Source organism: Marmota monax, unplaced genomic scaffold, assembly GCF_021218885.2.
Source record: "Marmota monax isolate L192 unplaced genomic scaffold, Marmota_monax_Labrador192_F-V1.1 WCK01_AAM20220418_F8-fsc00040, whole genome shotgun sequence".
NCBI lineage: Eukaryota > Metazoa > Chordata > Mammalia > Rodentia > Sciuridae > Marmota > Marmota monax.
In genome coordinates this window covers 11,828,071-11,851,678 of record NW_026692782.1, presented here as the reverse complement: position 1 = coordinate 11,851,678, position 23,608 = coordinate 11,828,071, and the positions used below count along the sequence as shown (strand labels likewise).

General features: G+C 50.7%; 2 protein-coding genes across 5 annotated transcripts in view; both read left to right on the top strand.

Annotated features, from left to right (window-relative positions):
- The first annotated feature begins 209 nt into the window (after nt 1-209).
- Nucleotides 210-5,537, top strand: Egr3 (early growth response 3). Of its 3 annotated transcripts, XM_046447894.2 has the most exons (3): nt 361-492; nt 899-951; nt 1,774-5,537. In XM_046447894.2, the coding sequence occupies exons 2-3, from the start codon at nt 912-914 to the stop codon at nt 2,781-2,783; spliced, it is 1,050 nt and encodes a 349-aa protein (XP_046303850.1). In that variant the 5' UTR covers nt 361-492; nt 899-911; the 3' UTR covers nt 2,784-5,537. The 3 variants fall into 3 exon arrangements, with proteins under 3 accessions (XP_046303849.1, XP_046303850.1, XP_046303851.1); XM_046447893.2 differs by lacking the exon at nt 899-951 and having other exon boundaries at nt 210-492; XM_046447895.2 differs by lacking the exons at nt 361-492; nt 899-951 and adding an exon at nt 1,093-1,513.
- Nucleotides 5,538-21,842: 16,305 nt separating this feature from the next.
- Bin3 (bridging integrator 3) overlaps nt 21,843-23,608 on the top strand; it is a 39,292-nt gene continuing 37,526 nt past the window's right edge. Inside the window, exon 1 of one of the 2 annotated variants that reach the window (XM_046447685.2) lies at nt 21,843-21,957. In XM_046447685.2, coding sequence (XP_046303641.1) covers nt 21,950-21,957 — 8 coding nt within the window. In that variant the 5' untranslated portion in view covers nt 21,843-21,949. The remainder of the gene's footprint in view (nt 21,958-23,608) is intronic. The other variant, XM_046447686.2, reaches the window with a different exon arrangement.

The window sequence follows — 23,608 nt, the reverse complement described above, 5'->3', positions numbered from 1 at the left end:
CCCCCTAGAGCCGAGATCACCCCGAGCCCAGCCCCCACCCCACCCCCCGCACACGCCCCACCCCCCACGACCCAGCCTCACACAGCACCAGCTGAGGCACCCAAGAGGATTACCCCCTTTGCCCCCCTCCCACCCACCCCCCAAAAAAGAGAAGATCCCCTCCCCTGGCCCACCCCTTCCCCTCTTCCCTCCCCCCTCCCCCCGAACTTTCCCTCTCGCATGCTTTTCCCCTGCACCACGGATCGCCTCTCCGATGCCGCTTGCCTGGAAGCTGCGTTAGGAGCGAGCGGCGGCGGCGGCGGCGGCGGTGGCGGCGGCGGCGGCAGCTCGGGAGTGCTATGACCGGCAAACTCGCCGAGAAGCTGCCGGTGACCATGAGCAGTTTGCTAAACCAACTGCCTGACAATTTGTACCCCGAGGAGATCCCCAGCGCGCTCAACCTCTTCTCTGGCAGCAGCGACTCGGTGGCCCATTACAATCAGATGGCTACAGGTAAGGGTGGCAGGGAGGCTGCGAGGCAGCAAGGAAGGCAAGGGAGAGGAAGAGAAGGAAGGAACGAGCTAGCGATGGATGGATAGATGGATGGATGGATGGATGGATGGAGAGGTGGGGGCGTGCTGGGAATTTTCTGGGGGGCGAGTTGCTTTTCCCACCCACTCCTCCCGCCCTCCCCGATCGGGAAGGCTCGGTTGGCGACGCCACGGTAGAGGCTTCGGTTCTCCCGGGTGGGGGCAGCCGCCGATCGGAGGGAGGTAGGTGCGAGCTGCTCTGGGGTTCTCCCTCCCCACGCAGGGGGCCCGATCTCTGGGCTGCACGCAAGGCGTGGTGCTGTCGCCCCCTTTCTCGGGAGGAGCCCAGCGTCTTTTTTCACCCGCGCTCTCCCCCCTTACTCCCTCAGCCTCCCACCCGGGATGGAGCCATGTGCGGCGTGGAGTCCCCGCGGTGGGAGAGGTACTGCGACGCTGCCTTTCCGGGGCGTTCAGCAAAACCGTGGGGGTGTGGGGACGGCTGGGAGAAGGAGGGGGCTCTCCTGCGGGGCTGGGGGTACTGCCACAGGGGGCGATCCTGGGACCCGGGAGCTTGGGAAGGGCGGCCGCTCCAGCGCTGGAGACACGGGCCGGTTTTCCGCCGCCCTCCACCCTCTCTAGCTGGGCATAGGCTTTTCCCCTCCAGCAAGAGCTGAAAGCCCCTTCAGGCCAGGAGGAGGCTGGGGACCGGGGAGGCCACCGGAGAGCTCCCTTTGCGGGCGGCACCCTTCTACGCTCCGAGGACAAAGCGTTGAAGCGCTCTGGGTCCGCGACCCAGGCGCAGCGCGCGTAGGGGGCATCGCCCCGGCGGTAAAGGCGCGGCGTCCTGGAGTAGACAGGGCCAGGGGAAGAGGCCGAGTTGTGTGAGCTGGAGAGCGAGAGCCCGGCGCGCTCCGGGTCTGAAACTACCTGTAGCTGCAGCTACCTGCCCGCCCCACCTCGGGAAGAACAACAATGCTTCTCGCGCGCGCGCGCGTGTGTGTGTGGTACGTGAGTGTGTGCGCGGCGTGTGCGGTGTGTGTGCCGCAGCCACTCCACACCCCGATCCGTAGTATTTTGCTGTATCCAGGTTGCGCCCGGGAGCGCGGCACCGCCCGCTTTGCGCCGGGCCCAGCGTTCCTCTTACCCCATGCGCTGCGCACTCCAGCCGGCCGCACCCTCCTCACCTGGGCAAGGACCTGGGCGCCACGGCCCGGAGCCGACTCGGCTTCACTCACCCCTCCCCTCTCTCCCCCGCTCTCCGCAGAGAATGTGATGGACATCGGTCTGACCAACGAGAAGCCCAACCCGGAACTCTCTTACTCGGGCTCCTTCCAGCCAGCCCCCGGCAACAAGACCGTGACCTACTTGGGAAAGTTCGCTTTCGACTCCCCTTCCAATTGGTGCCAGGACAACATTATTAGCCTCATGAGTGCCGGCATCTTGGGGGTGCCCCCGGCCTCAGGGGCGCTCAGCACGCAGACATCCACCGCCAGCATGGTGCAGCCGCCGCAGGGAGACGTGGAGGCCATGTATCCGGCGTTACCCCCTTATTCCAACTGCGGAGATCTCTACTCGGAGCCCGTATCTTTCCACGATCCCCAGGGCAACCCCGGGCTCGCCTATTCCCCCCAGGATTACCAATCGACCAAGCCAGCCTTGGACAGCAATCTCTTCCCCATGATTCCTGACTACAACCTGTACCACCACCCCAACGACATGGGCTCCATTCCGGAGCACAAGCCCTTCCAGGGCATGGACCCCATCCGGGTCAATCCGCCCCCTATCACCCCTCTGGAGACCATCAAGGCGTTCAAAGACAAGCAGATCCACCCGAGCTTCGGTAGCCTGCCCCAGCCGCCGCTCACGCTCAAGCCCATCCGGCCCCGCAAGTACCCCAACCGGCCTAGCAAGACCCCGCTCCATGAGCGGCCCCATGCGTGCCCGGCGGAGGGCTGCGACCGCCGCTTCAGCCGCTCGGACGAGCTGACCCGGCATCTGCGTATCCACACGGGCCACAAGCCCTTCCAGTGCCGGATCTGCATGCGGAGCTTCAGCCGAAGCGACCACCTCACCACTCATATCCGCACGCATACGGGCGAGAAGCCCTTTGCCTGCGAGTTCTGCGGGCGCAAGTTTGCGCGCAGCGACGAGCGCAAGCGCCACGCCAAGATCCACCTCAAGCAAAAGGAGAAGAAGGCGGAGAAGGGGGGTGCGCCCTCCGCGTCCTCGGCGCCCACCGTGTCTCTGGCCCCCGTGGTCACCACCTGCGCCTGAGGCTCGGGCCCCCAGAATCCCCTCTTTTCCCCTCCAGTGCCTCCCGGCTGCTCGCCTGAAGGCAGCGGGAAAGCCAGCCACGGAGGCTCAAGGGCCGCGCCCTGGCCTCTCCATGGACGTGCGGCCCTTTGCACCCCTTCGATGCCCCCCATTCCCATCCTTTCACACCGGCCAGCGGTCGAGGGCCAGGCTGGAGGCGCCTTCCCCTCGCTGTCCCCCACTTAGCCAAGGCGTGGGGGCGGAAAGGTGGCGTCTAGCCCGCTTTGTTCAGTTGGGATCGCCTTGATCCAGGGGCCGCTGGGCCGCGCCAAGGACCTGCGGGGGACTGAAGGCGGGGCCCACCCAACCCTCGCCCTACCCAAGCACCTCACTGATTCCCCCCGTGTGTCTCTTCCCCCTCGAAGACCCGAGAGGGGGAGGGGGTATGGAGCGCACCAAAGCGCAGAGCTTGCTGCCCGCCGCACGCACGCGCGCCTGCGTGCGGGGATGCGCGCGAGTGTGTGCGTGCTCGCGTGTGTGTGTATGTGTGTATGTGTGTGTGCGCGCGCGCGCGCGTGTGTGAGAGACTCTTGAGCTGAACTGGGCTGTGTCTAACCCAAACTCTTCCCCACATCGGGTCCCCAAAGCCGCTCGGGGATATCCCAGGCTAGGGGCCTGCACGTGGCTGGAGGAGATGGTCTTCCATCTGCTCCGAAATAATGTTTCTTACAGAAATGCCTCGGATGCCGCCGCCGCGGTGCTGCTGCAGCCGCTTAGGGTTTGGCCCCTCAGAACCCCCCCCCCTTTTCCGAGCGCTTCCTTCTTAGGCCTCAGGGCAGTTTGATCTGCGGGGAGAAAAAGCAGCCATCACTGAGCCTGCCTTTTAAAAAATATGTTTTCTCGGCCCCCCTTTCCAAAATCTATGCTCCTGAGTTTGCCCTCTGCCCTCTCCCTCTTCTTTTCCCCTCTCCCTGACTTCTTCCCCATGTCTCTCAAAACCTTTTATCAGAAAGGCAGGCCCCAATCAGCCACCCAACTTTGTTTTTTCACTCACATACCTATTTCTTCTTCCCACCATTCATGAGAAAGCTGGCCATGTTTTTTGTTGTTGTTTGCTTCTGTCATCACCAACACAACAGATAGAATTTAAATATATGTGTATGGTGTGTGCATGTATGTGTATGTATATGTATGTGCATATATATATATATATATATATATATATATATATATATACACACACACACACACATACATACAATATGTATTCCTAGCAAAATCAAATCTCTAAGGTACTTGGTTATCCGGCGCAGTGCACTGGAATAAAGAGAACTAGTAGGCATATACAGCTTTAAATGATTTATTTTTTATGAAAATATTAAATGATGAAATTATAACTACATGTTTGTATGTATACGTGGATATATATATACACATATACATACATATATGTGTGTATATATGCATACACATATCTCTGTCCAAATTTTCCTCTAAGTTACATGAGGATTTTTGCATTAATCCATGTTGATGAATCAGGCACATCTTTTCCATTCCCCAGTCTCACCTTCTCCCTGCCCTACCTCACCTCTTCTCAGGCGCCCCCTCTTCCCCAGCTGTCCTGCCCAGCCCTTCCTCACACAGGGTGGCCCTTTTGAAGTGGAGAAGTAGGGAAGGGTGCTCTCTGACACAGCTCCCAGCAGTCTTGACTGAATGTACTGTTCCCTATTAGCGTTATTTCTCCTGTGGCCAGTAAGCTGCCCAGAGAGAAGGAACAAAGGTCTGGAGTTTACAGAATGTCTGTTTTTAAAGTCACTTTATGCGTTTCCCACTTTATTTTTTTTTTTTATAAAAAAGCACCGTTTTTGGTGGTGGATAATAATACTAAGAGGACTCTAGTGAAAGGGGAGAAAAACTCAAAGAATAGGGGGATTGTGAATTTCCAGGTACTTGGGCTTTTTGTAGAAGGAGAGAGAGGAAGATGAAGTTTGCCAGGAGGGCCCATATTTTTTCAGCTGAAGGGTAAAATCTTTCTTTGCAGAGACAGTATTTTGCTGAATACTTTTTATAATGTGATGATTATTAAAAAAAAAAAATTGGTCACTTCAAAGCTGGAAGGAGGAATCAGATATCCTTTAATATTTTTTCCTTGCTCCTCCTGGGATATGCATGTTACTGCATGATTACTCTGAGTTTTCCTTTGTTTTAATAAAACTGTTCTCAGACATTTAAGCTAAACTAAGAGAAAAATAACTTTGTTGCCAAAAGGTTGTGCTATCCAGATTTTTTTATATGTCTGCATGTTTTAAAACCAACAAAAGAAAATGCACTCTAACTTATGTGAACTGAGAGAAAAAAATCAGGTTTTAAACAGGAAAACCTATGGGGAATGATATTTTTTGAAAGACTTTTGTACAAAGTTGAGTACTTAGAAAAAGACAAACCAGATGTAATATATTTTGTGGATGTTTTTATTTCTTGGATTTATAGTACCTTATACTAAGGTTAAAAAAATGCTTGATATTGTGAAAAGGTGAGATTCTTCACCAACATTTCATTTGCTCCTTTGTCACATTGTTATGCCAATATAATATAGTTAATGAAAACAGCATTTTTAAAAACCGAAATATTGAAATGGTGTAATGTTGTACCATTTGCACTGTGAGCAAATGCCAATACAGTAAATATATTGTGTTTGCTGACAATCAGCCGGCCTTTAAATCTCCTTATTTTATTTCTTGTTTTCATAGCATAAAGTTTTGGTTTGGCCTGTTTTTTGTCTTGTTTTGTTTTTGGCTGGTGGTTTGTTTGATAGGTTGCTATGCCTCATTTTGCTGTTCTTGTTCTAAAAACTCTGGAAATATGGAACCTGGTATTACTGGAAGTGGGTCAGAATTTTGTGTGGGTTCCAGAGTTTCAAATCCATTTTTGAGTGCCAACTGTGGTTCTAGGAGAATAGGATCCCACTTCACCTTTCTGGGAGTCTGAAACTATCACAGATTAAATGAACAGGTTGGATAAATTCATGGGAGTCAAGACTGGTGACTAAAATCTTCTAGAACCTTCCTTCTGGTTTCCAATGAGTAAATCTCCTACTTTGTGAAGTATTTCTCTAATGATCTTAAGGAATTCCTGAACAGGAGGACTCTGAAGGGCCTCTTTTGCTTAAGCTTTTGAAGCCTGAAAAACAGAAACTTGACAGGGATTCTTCAGGGTTGGCAAGATAACTGAAAAGACTGGCAATTCTTTTGTGGTCAGATAATGGGGGGAAATCAGATTTTAAAGTTCTACAACTTTAATCCCACTTGGACAGAATTCCTCTAGGCCTCACTTGTCAATAGCTGGGAAAGGTAGCCAAGGTGGTCCTGATTCAAAAATAGCTCCTATGACTGACCCAATGCTTTTCAGGGAAGGAAGGACATCTGGGATTTGGAAAACATGCAGGGAAAGTTTGTGTAGCATCAAACCATCACATCTTATGATTTCTATCTCCCATGAAAATAGTGCTTCCCTCACCCCGCCAGCTATCTTTCCCAGAACATTCCTCATCCTTAACCAGGTTTACCAGCCAGCCTAGAGCTTTCTCCATTGCTTATGAGGAAATATGTGCATTTCACTTATTGTGTCTGCATCTCTACCCTCTCCTCTCACATACTCCCTGTAGTCTTAAGAATCCTTTATCCCTGCAAGGTTGGTTCTAGAGCAGTCTTTGGACAACTCAGTACTCTCTCTCTCCTTTTCCTTCTGTGCACATTATAGAAAATTCACCTGGTCTTCTCTGCTGTGCCTTTTGCATGTGATCTGCCTCACCAAAGTTTCGGGCTTTGTAAATGACAATGCGCTGTGTAAATGTAGCACCAGATTGTGAGAGGGGTCAGCGTGTCTGCCCCTGAGGTGCAAACCAGGCCAGGCCCAAAGTCACAGAAATGTGTCCCTGCTCAGAGAGTGCTCTTGACACCCCAGTGCAGACCCATCACAGAAATATGGAGGACATTTCTGATTGGCTATAGTTACCAAAACGTTGAGGCCAGAGCTGAGTGGAGGAGGTGGGCTGCGGCCTTAGAAAAGAATGTTTTTGACATGAGAGGTGAATAAAGAGAATGCAGTATGGAATTTTAAATTCTCGCACCCACACAATTCTAGGTCACTGGTTGCCATATTGAATTCCTTTCTCTCACCTCAAGAAACTCAGAATTCCAAACTGCAGCTTTATAGACAGAGAGTTCCTTCTTAAAGGAAATCCAAGATAGCTGAGAAGTCCTAATGATTGCGCTTGTAGTCCATCTTTTCACTAAACTAGATGTTTCCTTCCAGATTTCTATGGTTTTCAGGTGAATATTATCAGAGGCAAAGATATTATCACTGGGTGTCTTCATAGTTAGCATCCTGCCCCACCTGCACCTTCTCCAATCAAACCAGGCCTTCAGAGTTACACTTTCATCAACAGTGTACAACACCGCATGATTAATAAACTCATTTCCCATTGGTGGATATTACTCAGCCCAACCTGGTTCAACCACTGGGTTACTTGGCAATATGGCAGTCCGCCTGGCTGGCACCAGCCCTGTGTGGTGTAATCACTGATTCACACTTTGTAGATAGATAAGGCTGCCTCTGATAGCATCATACCGGCTACCCAACCTGCCTGGGTTTTGCAAATATGGGGAGAGGAGACTCAACCCTGAAACTTAAGGATGAAGCAGAGAATTGGTGAAGCAAATGCCTGGATGGGAAGGAATTCCATAAGAAGGAATTGATGGAGACTTTGCAGAAAATAAGCCTGGAGCAAAATCATTAAATTATAGGAGAATTAGAGGCATAGCTCCTTCCAAGCACCCTCTAAGGTGTTTGAGGGTGAATGAAAGGACACCAAAAGGAGTGCACACACATGCACCATCTTAAAAGTGGCAATCTGAAAGTGATGGCTTTTTGCGAGGTTGTACTTGGTGAACCAGAGTTTGGTATAAATGAGATAATTTTGAGAATGTAGAGTAAGGAGTAGCATATGTTTTTATATGGTGGTAATGGGGGTTATGTGTGTGTGTGTGTGTGTGTGTAATATATAGAAAGAAATAGCAAAGTGGATTTTGGTAAACAAAGGCCATAGCTTGTGGCCAGTTGTTACTGTTCCCTGCATTTGCTAGTCCAGGATTTGTTTGCCATATATGAAGAGGTTGTGAGCTTCCTCATCCTGGCCCTGGGCTTCCCTTGTGTTACAAGCTTGAGGAAAGAAGGGGGCCTCTATGTGTCCCAAAGCTAGAAATTATACTGGCAAAATCTTAGTGACTAGTGGGACTTTCTAAAAGGTACTGTGGGGTTTTAACAATAAGTCATAATCCTAAATCTATCCCAAAGCCTTCTGTTCAGAAAACCCAGTCTTTGAAAATAGGAAAGAGATCTTCATAGAAAGGGGAAACATCTGAGTGAATCTTGAAGACCTTTGGCCAGACACCAGACTAGTCCCTGGGACAGCCCTGAGGACACTCGGTCCTAACCATAGATCATCCACAGAGGCCAAGAGGACATCATATCCCAGTAGCTTCTCCTAGACACCCAGTTCTTGAAGTTGACCATTCCTTTTGCTTAAAGGTCTCCATCAACCCCATCTCCATTGTTTTCAAGATTGATCACTTTCACAGCCCTCTGTAAGAATAGAAGTAAGGCTTTCCCCAGTTTGCAATCAAGTCTCTGAGGTGTCCACAAAGCTACAAACAAGAATGCCAACTAGAAAGTTTTAAGTGCTAGTCTGGGTGGGAGTCAGACCACTTGATGTTTTCAACGTTGCCTAGCTTCCTCCCTGGCCTTGCCTTTGGAGAGGTCCCCAGTACATTGTCTCAGGGTCAGAACATGTGGCTTTCAGGGTTTGTTGAGATCCTGCTCTGGTCCCAAGTTCTCTAGATTTAAAAAAAGGCCCTTTCTCTGGACCTCAGGCCTCTCTTGTGACTCTTGCAATCTTCTCCTTTATCCCTTTCCTGGGGCCTCTGGGACACCACCATTCTCTTATCTTCCTGTTGCCCCAGTAGTGTTCCCTGGGCCCTGCTCATCTCTCATGAAGCATGATCACTAGTCCTTCAGGCTTGCTTCCTCCTAGGACTGCCCAGGGTCAACAGCCATCTGGGCCTTGGGCCTTTCTTTGTGGTCTCATTACCTACCCAGAAACAGACTGTTCAGCTACATATTTGAGGTCCCTTTGGTCACACACTGAGTTCCTGGGATAGTTCCTGGCATGCCTGACCTCTCAACTCCCTGAAGGAAGAGATGTCTGCTACTTCTAAGGCTAGGGCTGCCCCAAGCCCTCTTCAGGGAATATCACCCTTGTCCGTGAGCCTGTATTCTTTGGAATGTCTCACCCCAGGGGGTGGCCACCCACCAGGCCAGAATCCATCAGTGCCCTGAGAGAGGTTAGTAACCAAAACAGAACTGAGCACCCAAGTCCTTCAGCATCTTTTCAACAACAGGTACAAGAGCTCTGGTACCTTTCTACTCTCGCTGTTTGGTCTCTCCATGTAGTTATTGCCTAGCACTCCGCCATTGCTCCTTGCTTCCTTTCCCCACTGCTTAGGAAGGTCAGTTCATCCTAAGAGGGCCAACAACTTCCAACACCGGTGGGACCCCAGGGTACTAGCGAAAACCTTCTTTGGGGAATCTGTTGCCTACTCAGATCTCAGTCCTGAGAATGAAGTGGCAGTTGGATGAGCCAGCAACTTCTTCAGTTTTCCCTTAGGAATAACATCCTCCTTTGGAATCCCAGCCTCCGTTCTGGACCTCAATTTCAACCCTGCCACCTCCTCCCAGTGCCACTGTCCATGAGTTTCTTGGTCTTTCAGAAGTTTAGTTTCCTCCTTTATTTTCACTGCTGTGGTGGAGTTCAAATGAAGTCATGTATATGGTACCTGGCTCATTTTGGGGGCTCCATCAATATCTTTCTATCCTTTCCTTATTTCCCCTGCCCCCATCCCCATCCTTTGATGTGAGAAAAAGAGCTCCGACCCCACCAAGGATCAGTGTCTAAATTCAAACACAGCCAAAGGACCATGTCGTCCTCACCACCACCCTCAAGTCCTGCCATTCACTGAAGATCAGTATTCTGAACGTAGATTCTCTCCACCCACCCCCCATCTACCCAAAGAGAGCACAGGTCCTTTTCCTTCTTGGCCACAGCCAAGGTTCATTGTTGTCATTTCCTGGGTTGGTTTCTGACCCCTTTCCAGGTCCTTTTGTCCTGTCTCTCTTACCAAGATGGGTGGATATAACACCTTCCTGATCCAGTATCATCTGCAAAGTTAATTAATGTGTCATTGGGCTGTTGCCTGCTTCCTGATCCTTATCAAGGATTTGAATAAAACGCAGCTGCCCCAGTTCTGTTCATCCATCCCTCTCCCTTGATTGTTAGTCATCCATCCTTAACCTCAGCCTTCTGGGCAGTTCTTCGCTTCCAATCACTGGGCTGGTGGCACTGCCCATGCCCAACCCCAGTTTGGGATCAGAATGGCATCCGGGATTTTAATGATGTAATGTTTTTGAAGAAAACTATGAACCTCAGGGCCCTTCCCTTATCCCGCCTCTGTGGGCAGATCCCCCTAGATTTTTCAAGTCATTAAACCCAACAGACTTCTTTTCAGATGAAGAAACGGAGGTCTACAGAGGTTTGGGCTTGTCTCACACATCTAATAAGGGCACAGCCAAGCTTTCAGATCCCCATCCCATCAGTGGAGGGCTCCAAAGAAAGGTGTTAATAACTTTGATTAGTTAGTATTTGCTGAGGGCCCTCCAGATGCAACACTTCCTTCTAGGCATTGAAGAAACAGGAGTAAACCAAAGACCCCGCCCTCTCAAAGCTTACCTTCTCCAGGACAGAAACTGATAAAAACCAATAAACAAATATGTGTTAGGTCTGACTGTGACATAAATTAGGGAGAAAAACAGAGAGAGTAAGAAGAACAAGGAATGTTGGTGGGGGGAGGGAATGACCATTAAGTATGGGTACTTCAGGATGGCCTCCCAGGGAGGGGGACCTTTGAACACAGGCTCAGGAAGTGATAAAGTGGGCTATGTGGATCAAGCAGAGGAGACAAAATACAAAGGTCCTGGTGAGCTGGTGTCCTGGGCTGTTTAAGGAATACCATGGAGCTAGAGTTGCTGAAGGAGTGAGGAAGGAGGTCCACAAGAAGAGATGAAATCCAAGTGGCAGTGTGGGACTAAATCATAGGAGCTCTTTAGAGGAGATAAATGCATCCAAAAGAAGCCAACTAACACTGAAGGCTAACAGTCAAGGAAAGGTCCCACAGGCCCTGAGCAGAACCCCAAAATATACCTGGGCTACCAGGCCACAGGGACATAGTTGACCTGTCCTTCTCCCCCAGACCACATCTCCCTGTCCCCAAGGCCTGCTTGTTCTTATAACCTCTGACTGCAGTCTTCTTAATCTCTCTTTCACATCAGGGATATCAGGTCCACTGGTGATTCTTAAACTTCAGCAGGGCCAAAGACAGCCAGAACACCCACTTCAACAACCGCAGCCTGAAAGCCTTTCCTCTTCCCATTGACCTTTGCCTGGGTGCCAAGCCCTAGCAAGATGGAGGACTCTTCTTGCTGCCCAATCTATGAGTGAGAATGTCTCTTGGGCTCATCTCTCAGAAACTACTCCTACAAATCCAACTTCTTCCTTTCTCTGTGGCTGGAGTGGTCATATTTCCTGCCTCTGTGCAAATCTGGTAGATGGCCAGGTTCTGTCAATATGGCCATATTCCCATCTGTAAAGTGAACCTAGAGCATGCAAATCAGGACATGCCTAAAGTCACTTGACCCACAATGTATTCTTTGCCACAAGTTCTCCATTTCCCTAGATTCCTGGAAATCTGTTTGGTACCCCATTTCTACAGCCTTATCTAAGCAAGTTCATTCATGAAAAAAAAAAATGTCTTCCTCCTTCTCTCCAAGGTTTTTGGTCTTCCATTTCCTGTCTTTCCAAAAGCTCTCCTCAGTCTCCATCTCTTCCTGGCAACATGACACCATCCAGAGCTTCTTCATATCTATTCATCTATTAAGGAAGCAAAACTGTTTTAAGCCAGGAACAGTGCTCAGCATCCCATGAGAAAGGTGGCCACCCCGTGCAAAGATGGATATGACAGAGTCCTTGCCCTGGAGGATCTTCTGTCCAGGGAGGGGACACAAATAATTCCAATATATTGGGAACAGTGTCATGATAATGGTGGTCCCTGATAGGAAGGTACCTAAATCAGAGTCTGGTGGGAGGTGGGGACACCAGGCGTGGGGAAGGTGGAGAATGAAGAAGGGGAACTTCCTAGAGGACCTCAGGAAGTCCTCTTTCAAGTCGCCCATAATAATAAAACCATGAACATACTAGTATTTCCTACATGCCAAGCGCTGTGCTAAGGATATCACATGAATTATCCCACTAGACTCAGGTGGAGTGGAGCTACCCCAAGGCCCTTACCTGGAGGCCTGGGGACTGCACACTCTTTTGTCCTTTTCCTAAAGGAGGAAGAGAAAATCCCAGTGGCCATGGGCCCCAGGAAACAGCGCAGCAGCTTGGCATCTCTGGAGTGTGCCCAGCTGGCTCGGTGGAGGTTGTCCAACCCAGATGACACGTCCTTGTACTACATTCTGGTTCTTTCTCCTTGCTACAGGACAGACTTTTCCAGAGCTGGGGGAGGGCTGAGAAAGGGGACTCTGTCTTGAGATTCCCTTGGTCCAGGCAGAGCATCCCCCTGGGATGTGGGAGCCAGCTCCTCCACACAGGACCTGAGATAGAGAGCTGAGAGGAAAAGCCACCCACGTCCTCTTCCTCTAAGGCATTTAGAGTCTGCCACCACCATTCCAGGCATGGACAACCCTCTACCTTCCCCTCTCTCAGCTTCCTCTCTGCCGCTGCTGGTCAAGAGGTCCAACTTCTCCATCAAAAAGCAAAGCTGTCACTTCTGTTTTGGATCAGGAATCAATTCCTTCACTTGGCTGAGCCTCAAACTACCCCCCATATCTGTACCATGGACTGATACCCTACTCCAGTAGGTAGTGGGGAGGATCTGCTGAAATGTAACTATCTGAAAAAGAGCTGCCCTGACCCAGAAGCCTGGAAAAGGTTGTTGAGGGAGGGAGGTGAGGACACTTCTCCTTCAACAGGTGAATAATCTAGGAAGATATTCTAGGTGGAGCTAGGAGCCTGGTCTGAACTCAGTCACTGTCCTCACCAGATCAGGTGAGCAAAACACACAGGATCCAAATGACTCAGAGGTGACAAGCTCAGGAATAATCCTCACTTCTCTGTGGAAACTCTATCTCCTGGGTCTTAGGGCACTAAAATCTCCATCCAATGAGAATGTATATGGCAGGCACCTGTGGGCTCCAGTGCCTCAGGAGTTAGGAGACCTGGCTTCTCATCTTGGCTCCGACACTGGGACAAAGCTGTATGACATTTGCAAAGTCACAGTCCCTCTCTAGGTCTTGAAGTCCCACAGAAAAGCAAGCTGTCATAGTAGGGGACCCAAATAGTATCATCAGCCCTTACATGCAGAAGTCCCAGGACCATCACCTTGTGTATAAGACCTACTCCTCCACCTCACATCTGGGACTCAGCCAGGGTTCGGTAATGACAGATAAGGTTCAAATCCAAAGATCCTGCTTCCTGCTGCTTTGAAGCACCCAGTCCTTTCTATGTCCTCTCTGTCCTCCATGGGTGCCATGGTGGCATGGCTTCACCTGTTTCTTGGGGCTCTGAGTCCTCAGTCCTCTCATTCCCAAACCCTGGTCCTTTTTGGCCTGAATCCATGGGAATGTTCTGTTCTGTACTCATTTCTTGTAATACGTTTTTAAACCAATTTCCTCTCCTTTTTGCTGGAAAAGTCCTTAGTTGGGGTCCCATTCAACCCCATGCCAGAAATGCTCAGCCGTGGCCTGTAGCGCACAAATCAGCCTCACATCCATGGACTGGAAGGTTCCAAGAGATGGTCAGCTCCTAGAGCCACTGTCATAGTGAGGGAGCAGCAGGGACCTGGAAGGCTTTGAATCTCTACCTGGGGTCCATCCTGAGCATTCCTACTTCTAAGAACCCTCCAATTTTGGTTACCAGCTCCAAACCCACCATCCAAGTTTCTGCCTCTCAGGAGGTCAAGGACCCATACTCCTTCCCATCCCCAGAGCCCAGTATGCTTCCCCTCATCCTTCTCCTAAATGGGCTGCCTGGAACTGCAGCCCCTCCCTGCTGGCACACCCTTTCACCCTTATCTCCACCATCAGCCACTTATTCCATTCCTCACCCTGCTGTAGCGTCTGCAGGGTTACCCAACCACCTCTAGGTCAAGCCTGTGTCGGATGGGCTGAGTCACTGCCTCCATCTCCTTCCAACCCTCCCAGGTCCCAGGGCTGGGTCTGGTTCAGCAGGCTCCATCCTTCCATGTGGGGAACCTCCAAGCCCATGGGCCTCCTGGGACCAGGATTTTCCAGATAGTCAGCCTAACTTGGTTTTCTCTGGAACAGCCCCTGTCACCAAAGAGACCTCCCAACAGTTCACCTGAGTTTGCTCACTGCCCATGTCCCTTCCTACCTCTTTTTCTGGCCAGTCATGGAAACTTAGACACACTAGTGAACCTCTCTCTGGGCATCAGATGACACATCTGTAAAATGGGATAATAATACCTCTCCTGCCCCAAGGAAAGACACTGGATCAGCTCATTTTCCAATGCACTCTTTCAGTTCTCATAAGCCTGCTAATTCTCAGCTCTCCCTGACCCTTGCTCTTAGAACACACCATGCGCAAACACTTAGGAGTCTTAATTCATTGCATCCTCATTATCAGTGCCACTAGCTTTTTCTCCCACCCCAGCTTCCACCTCTTTCCCATTCACATCCTCCTATTCTCAGGGTCTCTGCAGACTTCCCTGTGGGGGAGTCATACACCTACCAAACAGGCCTGCAGACAAAGCAGAAGTTCAGGCCCCTGCTTCCTGACCCACCCAATCCAGGGAAACCCAGAGCTCAGAGAGTTAAGCCCAGATTCCCTCTGGGGTTGGCACAGGGTACTGTCCTCTGCAATTGGCTGGGCCCTGAGCAATCCCTGCTGCGCACAGCCCGGGTTGCGTGGCCCCATCTTTGCACACACCCTGCACACACATGCACGCAGCAGCCCTACTCCGTTCTCCCACAAGCACCTGCGCTCCTGCGCTCCCTCCCCCTCTTTTCTCCCTGCACTGTGCCTGTAGGACACACCCTCCCAGCCCACCAATCCCACCCCTGCCACTGTGCTCTACAGGCCTCAGCTCCAGAACCTCCCGTGCTCCTACAGCTCCCTCCACCCCCAAAGGGTGGGCCCCCACCAGCCCACAAGACAAAGATGCCTCCTTCTCCAGAAGTCTTTGTGGGAAGGGTCTTTGCTAGCTTCTCTCACACCTGCCTCCTGCAGCCCCTCACCTCTTTTCCTTTGTATGGAAAAGCAGCCTGAGGCCCCCACAGCCCAGGCTACCCCTCCCTAGCATCTGGTGAGAAGACAAGAAAAAGGAAGAACTGTGGGTTCTTTTCCCTGAGACTCCTAGATTTTGTACCAAAATGCAGGGTGTGCTCCTGTTTGCTTTTTTTTTTTTTTTTTTTTTTGTTTCCTTTCTGAAAATAACCATGAAACTATCATTTCCTCCCACTGCCTTTTCCCTATCTTATTTGGATTAGCAGAGCTGCTGGGAGAGGTGGTTGGGAGCCACTCACAGCCTCCTGCTCTGGCCTGAGTCCTCAGAACTCACAGGTGGCTTTTGAGCAAGTGCAGCCAGATGAGTGCTGAGTCCCTCAGGTGGAGGGATGGAGTAGAGGCCAGGCACCATGACCCACTGTCATGCTCTTGTTCAGAGACCCCTAGAAAAGCAGGTGCTTGCCCTGCCTGGTCTCCAAGTTGGTGAATTTTGGGACAACCTCTGCCCTGGTGTTCTCTCTGCTGCAGCATAGAGAAGGAAGAAAGGAGGGCAGGAGAGAGGCAGGGGAGTCAGCTCAGCCCCTCCCTGACAGGTGGGATGCTGCCATGGATGCAGACTCTCCATGGGAGGGTGGTCCATACAGAGGAATTTGTACTAACAGAAAAAGACTGGAGTGCATGGTGGGAGGGGGGGGTGTCTCTCTTTTCCCTGTTTGTCTCATGCAATGCCATAGCCATTCTGAGTATCCATACAGCTCACCAAGAGGCAGTCTGTAAAAGAAGCCAGTTTATGGGGAGTCAGAGAGGCTCCAAAGGAACCTGCCTCTCCCCCAACCTGAGTGCCTTCAGGGCCAATCCACCAATTCTTGCCACTTGCATGAGAAACTGGTGCTCCCTGCCTTCCTACCCCTGTGGATATGCTACCCTGGCAAGCCCCAGCCCTTTCTGACATCTCAGGGAAATCAATGTCCAAGCACATTTGTCAGAGGGGAGAATAGTTAGGAATGGGAGGGGCAACAAGCCAGTCTTTCAATGAGATACTCCATCCCATAGGCTCTGGCCCCAGTCACAGGCCCCCAGCCACCAAAGTTGGCAGCTGCATGACTTTGCATCTGGTTAAAAAGGACCCTGAGGGAGGGCCCCGGTGCCTGGACAGTTGCAGTCCCAAGCAAGGCCAACGGTGGCTGAATCTGGAAGAGGGGCAAAGGACTGGCCTCCCTGGTAGGGGGAGCTGGTGTTCTCAGTAGCCTCCTCATTCTGACGTAGCCTCTCTTCCTCCCTGCCATGTTCCCTCTTTGGGAATTCCCTCCTGGTCAGACCAGAGGCTCAGCAGGCCAGGGCTAGAGGCAGCAGCTGACCAGACTCAATGGCACTACCAGCTCCTCCTACCCAGCATTGAGACCCTCCACATGCCCCTCATGCTAGGCACCACTTTTCACTGTGACCAGACTAAGTGGCATGTGCCCTATCTAATTGCTCTGGGTCTGGTCTACTACGATAGGACCTCATTCCTTTCTTTGAGGGTCATGGGCTGCACAAAAGGCAGAGGACTTAGCATGAAATCCTCCCTGCCCCAGTGGCCCTTCCCGACCATCCATGCCCCACGCCCCTCGGTCCTCCCCGTTCCTCCTCAGCAGGACCTTTCTCCTCCCCCACTCCCTGCACCAGGCTGGGCTGCTGGGCTATTTGGGGCACTACTGGCCCTGCAGTGTAATCAGTACCCAGGGATAATTGCCACCTGCCCTGCCGGTGTCTGGGGGCTGTCTCGGCCACAGCGGCAAGAAGCGGACACAGAACAGCCAGGCCTGGAGTGAGGTCAGGCTAGGGCAGTCATGCCCATGCCCTGGTCTGCTCACCATGTGGGGGACCTGCAAGGATTCCCTAGGAAAGCCACACACTCCAGGGAGCTGTACTCACCCAAGATACCCTATGGATTTAGCTGGAATTTTATCCCAGCCAAGGGACAAAATTCCCAAACCTACTCTATTCCTCCACAATCAGCCCAAACTATGTCGTCCACCTACTAACTTCCTATATAGGGAAACCTGCTGGCTGCAAGCTGACCTCTGGGTGGTACAGACACCAAGCAGGAGGGACTTTGATTTGACCTTTAGCCCAGCAAGCCTCATCATACTTCTCCAGAGAAGCAGCAAGCACTAAGGACATGACTTAAGGGAGCAAAACTTTTAAATACCAGCTCCCGGTACCGCCACCACTTTCTGCTACTTTCTTTTATATTCCAAGGCAATTTAGACAGCCTGGGTTTAAACATTCATGCTTCTCACGATCAAATCTATGGCCTTGGGCAGCTAGTTCAGCCTCAGTTTCCTCATCTGTAAAAAGGACATAATTTGAGGAGCTGTCCCACTAAGTTGCTGAGAAGAACACTTTATCTGCTATGTGTAACATGCTTCATCCACAATGGTAGTTATGACTATTGGGAACTGCAAGAGGCAGACAGTGGGGGTGGGGAGCATCATATACCAGCCATATGATACTCTGGAAAGCAAAGCCTAAAGAGACTCTGGAGCTGAGGGGACAACCCCAGGGCCTGGACACTTTATAGCAGCTATAGCCCTGGGGCTGGGGGACACCTCATAGGCCTCCAGAAGAACTGCTCCTACTGTTTCAACCCCATTTGCTAGAATGCAGTGCCATGGAAGCTTTATGAGGCCAGAAAACATCAAACACCTGTGGATGTTTTCTTTTCAAACATTATTTTCAAAAGCAAATCAGCAAAGCCCAGCAAAACTTCCATTCTGCTCCTTAGAGAAGAAGTAAAATAGTGTTTCTATCTTTTGTCCTAAAAACATTATTTGTCCTAATGCTCAAAATCCTTCACATAAATATCCATGGTCCTGCCACTTGAAGGGCCACTCAGATGAACATCTCCTTTCCAGAGTGGACCACTACTGGGAGCTGGGCCAAAGGGCCAGGATTTACATAGTCAACCTGTCCCTGAAGCAGTCCAGCTCTATCCCTCTCTGCTTCAGAGTCCCCAAGAAGACCCCAAGCTGGCACTCTGGGTCAACAGGCCAGACTGGAAGAGTGCCTTAGCCCTTCGACCCCACAGCACCAAGGTGGGAGCAAAGTGGCCCCTGTGGGCAGGAAGGCCATTCAATGTACGAGGCTCTGCCCCTCAGGGACAGAGAGGAAGTATGGGAACAGGATGTGGGCACCATGTCCACCTGCCAGCAACTTCTCAACCCCAGTCAGAACCCTGAGGGCCCCAGCCCAAGGCAGCAGTTGTTAGCCCCACCACGGCTTGAGCACTATCCCCATATCACAGTGACTTCCTCCCATGTCCCCTTCCTGGGTATATTCTGCTCCAACCAGGGAACCTCAAGGGCCTTGGCTGAGTGACCCTTCTGCCAGTTTTCTCTAGTGAGCACCTCCACCACTGGTCTGGGCCTACCTCAGAGACCACTGTGAGGGGGCTGCCCAGCCCCAACCTAGCAGCTCTACGGCCCTAGCAGCCCTTGGCCTGATGCCTGGGGAATACATCGTCAGGGTGGGGGCTGTTTTCCCTCCTGGGTACACTCTCTCTCACTCGTCTCCTCCCTGGGCCTGTGAGCTAATCAGAGAGAAGGAGGGGGAGGTGGGGGACGCTGCTTGCCTTCCCCGTTATCTGCAGCAATCCACGGTGACTAATGCTCCCAGTTGGTAAAAAGGCAGTGTAATCAAAACACTTTTTTTTTTTAGTCCTTAAAGTTAGTCATTCTCCCAGAGTGGAGGAAAAAAAAGCTACAGCAGGCTCCATGAGATGCAAGCCCAGAGGCTCCCACTGCTGGGTGGGACTAAAGCATTGGCCGCTGAGGCTTCTGCAGGTCTAAGGTCAGTCCTCCTCCTCTGGACCCATGGCTATCCTTCCTCCACACCCCCATTTGTTCTTGCTTTCCTTGACATCTGCCCGGTCCCTGAAGGGCTGCCGTGCCAAGCCAGGGCCTGCCCTTTGCTCCCAACCCTGCCAGGTACTGCCATCTGCTGGTTGCAGGTTTCCAGAGGGGAGGAAGCATATAAAAGCTCCCAGGATGAGGCGGAGCAACAGTCAATTCCTTCTTAGGTGCCTGGTCTGTGCTGCCAACCTGGCCATTCAGTCCATGCGCTTCTTATGACCCCATCTCCTTGGTGCCTTGGGATCTCGCTGTGCCTCAATAGAGCCATCGATTGTCAGAGGCAGGAACCTCAGGAACCAAGGGGGGGGGGTATACCATAGTGGTGAAAAGCACAAGGGTCAGAGCCAGGACACCAGGTTGGAATTTCTGCTTCACCACGCCATGGCTGTGTTTTAGCCCCCGCCTCTGTAAAATGATAATAATAGTAGTACCTACCTCATAGGGTTGTAAGAATTAAATGAGAACTACTTACTTACCCAGTATGTCATGCGTGCTCAACGAGTAACTCAGCTAAAATAATGACAACATTTTAAAAAATGACATATATACATCACATGTCCATGACTGGGCCAAGACAGACATTACTAATCAATCACAGAACTCTCCCACCAATGGTAGATTCTCTAGAATCCTCAACACAACACTCCAAGCAGGTAGCAATGAAAGACCCAAGTTAGCATATGGAATGACACCCATTTGCCATTCCAGATAGAACCAGGAACCTTTACATTGTGACCAAGGATGATGAAGCCCTAAGGAAGGAACAGACACCCTCAAGCCATTTGGAACCAGAGCCAGGGCCCTGACTATTCCTTGCTGACTACATTAAAGGTTTGAGCACAGTCCCAGTCAGGCCTCAGGTGACTCCTTCCCTCCCATAAGATTCATACCTAGCTTCATCTCTGCAACAACTTCTCTGGGCTTGTCCCTCTGTTAAGGACCTGCTTCACTGGCCTCCTCTATTCACCTATTCCCAAAAGCCTGTAGAGTCAATGTGACAGTGGACTAAGAATTTGAATGTGGGAGACTTTGGTGATGTTATCTTGTCATTCATTTATAGAGGAGGAGACCAAGGCCAGGAGAGATGTGACTGAGGTCACATTTTGTCTGAGGTCAGTCATGTTGTCAAATATGGAATTAGAACCTTGGTATCCTCCAGTCTTTTAGTCCAGAACCCATTCATTCTCATCCTACAAGATGTGTCTGCTACCTCCACTCCCATCCCTGAAACAGACTTCCCTTGGTATATGGCAGGCTAACATTTTTGGAAATATTTATCATTGCAGAATCCCTGAGGAAGACAGAGTATGGGAGAAGGCAGGATGTAGGTGGGGGAGCCATCCACAGGTGCTAAAGCACCAGGAGACTCAAAAACACACAGCACCCCTTCCATCCATTAAATCTTCTGCAAGGCTGCAAGGACTGACCATTCTCCACCCATACTCTCTACCCAGGCTGCCCTTTGGGGACTTCTTTTCTCTCCAAGGCTGTTCTAGTGTTCATGTTGGCCCATTTCCTGAAAAATAACATGGTGATGAAGCTGATCTATGTGATGTGCTTGGGGAGCCACCTTTCACTAGAAAACTTGTTTGAATTAAACTGTGAACCCTTTTGAGTGGAAACAGAAAACACAAATTAGAGACTTGCCCCTATGTCCCACACTCTGAGCCCTCTACTGCACCCTAGTATGTCAGAACAAATCATATATCTCTTATTGTCTAGATCACTGCCTTGGTTGCTCCCCAGGCAGCTTATGAAACAGTTGAGGGTCATTTGAAGAATTTCAGAAAGCAGGTCTTTGTGGGGGCCAGCATGGACATCACTGCCAGCTCTTCTGTCTCCTTACTGGGCCTCAGTCCTCTTCTTAGCCATGGCAAGTTCCCTCTGTGTGCCCTCCACACCCCTCATCTCAGATTCAGCTGGCCTGATTCCACCTCAGAGCTTGGTTTCCACAATGGCTCCTCCTGGAAACCTTCACTATTGCCCCACATGAGACTTAGGGGTCCCCTTACAGGCTGCCCTAGTCTTGTTATATCCCTTCCTGTATTATTACTGTAACTGCCTGTTTACTTCCTTCTGCAAGAAAGCAGCTCTAGGAGGGCAGAGGGCAGGATCAATACTTCTTTTGTGTGGCTGTATCCTTAAGATTTGAAAGATCCTGCAAAATTGCAGGAGCTCAGTTAATATTTATTAAATGAAGGCATAGAAAGAGTGGGACCATTCACATCATTGGGTCCTGTAGAGGAGACCACCGAAGGGAAGGACCAGCAGCTAGGGAGCAATCCTTACTCAGAGTCTTGTTGAGTAGATCTACATAATATTTCAGCCCACAAAGCACCTATTTTATTTGCATTTGAGCCCTGGGCCACCCTGAAGGAGGGAAAGATCTATTTATTGTAACACGCAATGCATGTGTGGAATATAACATTTAAAAACTGGAAGAGTACAGGGCAAATTGAGTCTCCCTCACACTGTGTGTCCAATGGATCCTTACCCCATGGACACTGCTCCCCAGTCTCAGGACTAGAAACCTCAAGACAGGTGATGAGCCTGTTAAGGACCCTTATTGGGAAGCGGAAGAGAATTTTGTGAGTCGGTGTCGACGGCTGAAAACGCCTCCAGAGGTCCTCCTGCCTCGGCGGCAGGCCGAGCCTCAGAACCCCAAGCCTGGGCAGGAGAGTCGCCAGCAAGGGAAACTCCGCGGCCAACACGCGGCGGCCAAAGGGTTAACCCGCCGGGTCCCGCCCTCCTGCCTGCCTCTTCCGGGCAGAGGGGGCGTGATTGCGTCACTTCCTGGAGACTGTCTGAATCCGGAAGTGATCCCAGAGGACCGAGTTGCGGCGGAGGACCCCGGCGGGCGGCCCAGGTTCGGGACCATGAGCTGGTGAGTGAGGCCGGGGCGGCAGGGGATGGCTGGAGCCGCAGCCCGCCGTGCGTCTGGCCTCTGCGTCACTTCGGAGTCCCGGCACCCGCCCTTCCTGCACCGACCCCTCACCCCAGAGCCGGCCCGAGAGCCCCAGCTCCGGGGTCGTTCCTGGAGAGCCGCCTGCTCTACGCAGGAATCCCTGGGATACGGGCCGGGGGATGCCCTTAGCCTGGGACCCCGCGTCTGATCCTGTTTCCTACTCTGTCTCTTCCAAGGAGCCGGACCCGTTTCCTCCCATCTCCTTGAGTGAAGGACTTCCTTGTTCTCTCTTTCATTAAGTATCTGTTGAAGTAGAGTTGGTGTCTTCTTTGGCCCCCGAGAACATCTCTCCACCGCCGCCCGCCTGCCTCAGATTAGTGAACAAAAACTACTCGCCTTCAGATAACTGGTTTTTGCACCACTTTACCGTCTTCAAAAGATTAAAAGTGAATTTCCTTTGGAAGGGGCCAGAATGACAATCTACATTCACCCGCCCAGTGTGGGATTGGACTAGGTTTAAGTCTTTTCCGGGGCCATGACCCACTACTCTCCCTCTAAAATAGAAGCTTTGAACCTTAAGGAAACTGAAACCATGAGAATAGATGCCAAGGAGTCTTCAGAGTAGTGGAGTCACTACTCCAGTTGCCGCAGAGTTCTGTGATATTTGGGTCATGGTAGACACTTCATAATGTTTAGTGATTGATTTATTTTGTAAGATTCAGTTCGCAATCCCTGTTACTGGGTCTGGATTATTTACGTCCCCAGGAGACAACCATGGAGCTTCCTTAGAGGCTGCATTGTGAGGGCTCTTATCTTGCCATCAGGCCCAAGAACCTGTATATTCACAACATCTGAACCTCAGGAGATCCACCTCTAAGGCACTTGCATGAATAATTTGACCCCCAGAAATGTGCAAGATGAATTAAAACCCAGTCACACTAATGTAGGGAACATGCTCAGAGTCTAACTTGTTTGTGCAAAGTGAGTGCATGATAATCAGTTATGAATAAATGAAAATAGTAGATTATCCTTCAGGAAGGATTTTGCCCGCTGATGTTCGGCCATCAGCAGAGACCCACCCCTGGCCACAAGCAGCTGATGTCAATCAGTGTCCAGGCTAGCTCTCTAATATAATATTCAAACCATTTCTGACCCCTCCTCCACCTGCTTCTTAGCCCAAGATTGATGGGCAAATGTCAGACAGTCAGCAGCAAGAGAGGGAAGCCTGGAGAAATCCCCTGATAAGCCCCAGCTGGAGCTGCTCCTTTTCCCTCCGTCTTTTTCTGCAGGAGGCCAACAGGGGCTGAACCCTAAAAAGGTAACTTTTCTTGTTATAACCTGGCTAGTGATGGGCAAAGTTCCCTTTCTTCAGTTCCCTTAGAGAAATTTCTTTCTTAAAATGCTGGACTGGGACTCCCAACCTTGTAATATACCACTCTTTATGCAAAGTGTACAATATGCATAGAACATCAACATTGGAAATTTCTCACTGTTACATTCTGAAAGCCCAGCCTACCCCAGAACAATGGTTATCCTTTGTGCCCCTAGGCCTTATAAGTATGATAAGGTATTATCTTGTCCTCTGCATCCTGAATCTTTGGAGTTCTCTTGCCAGATTTTTTAAGTAAGA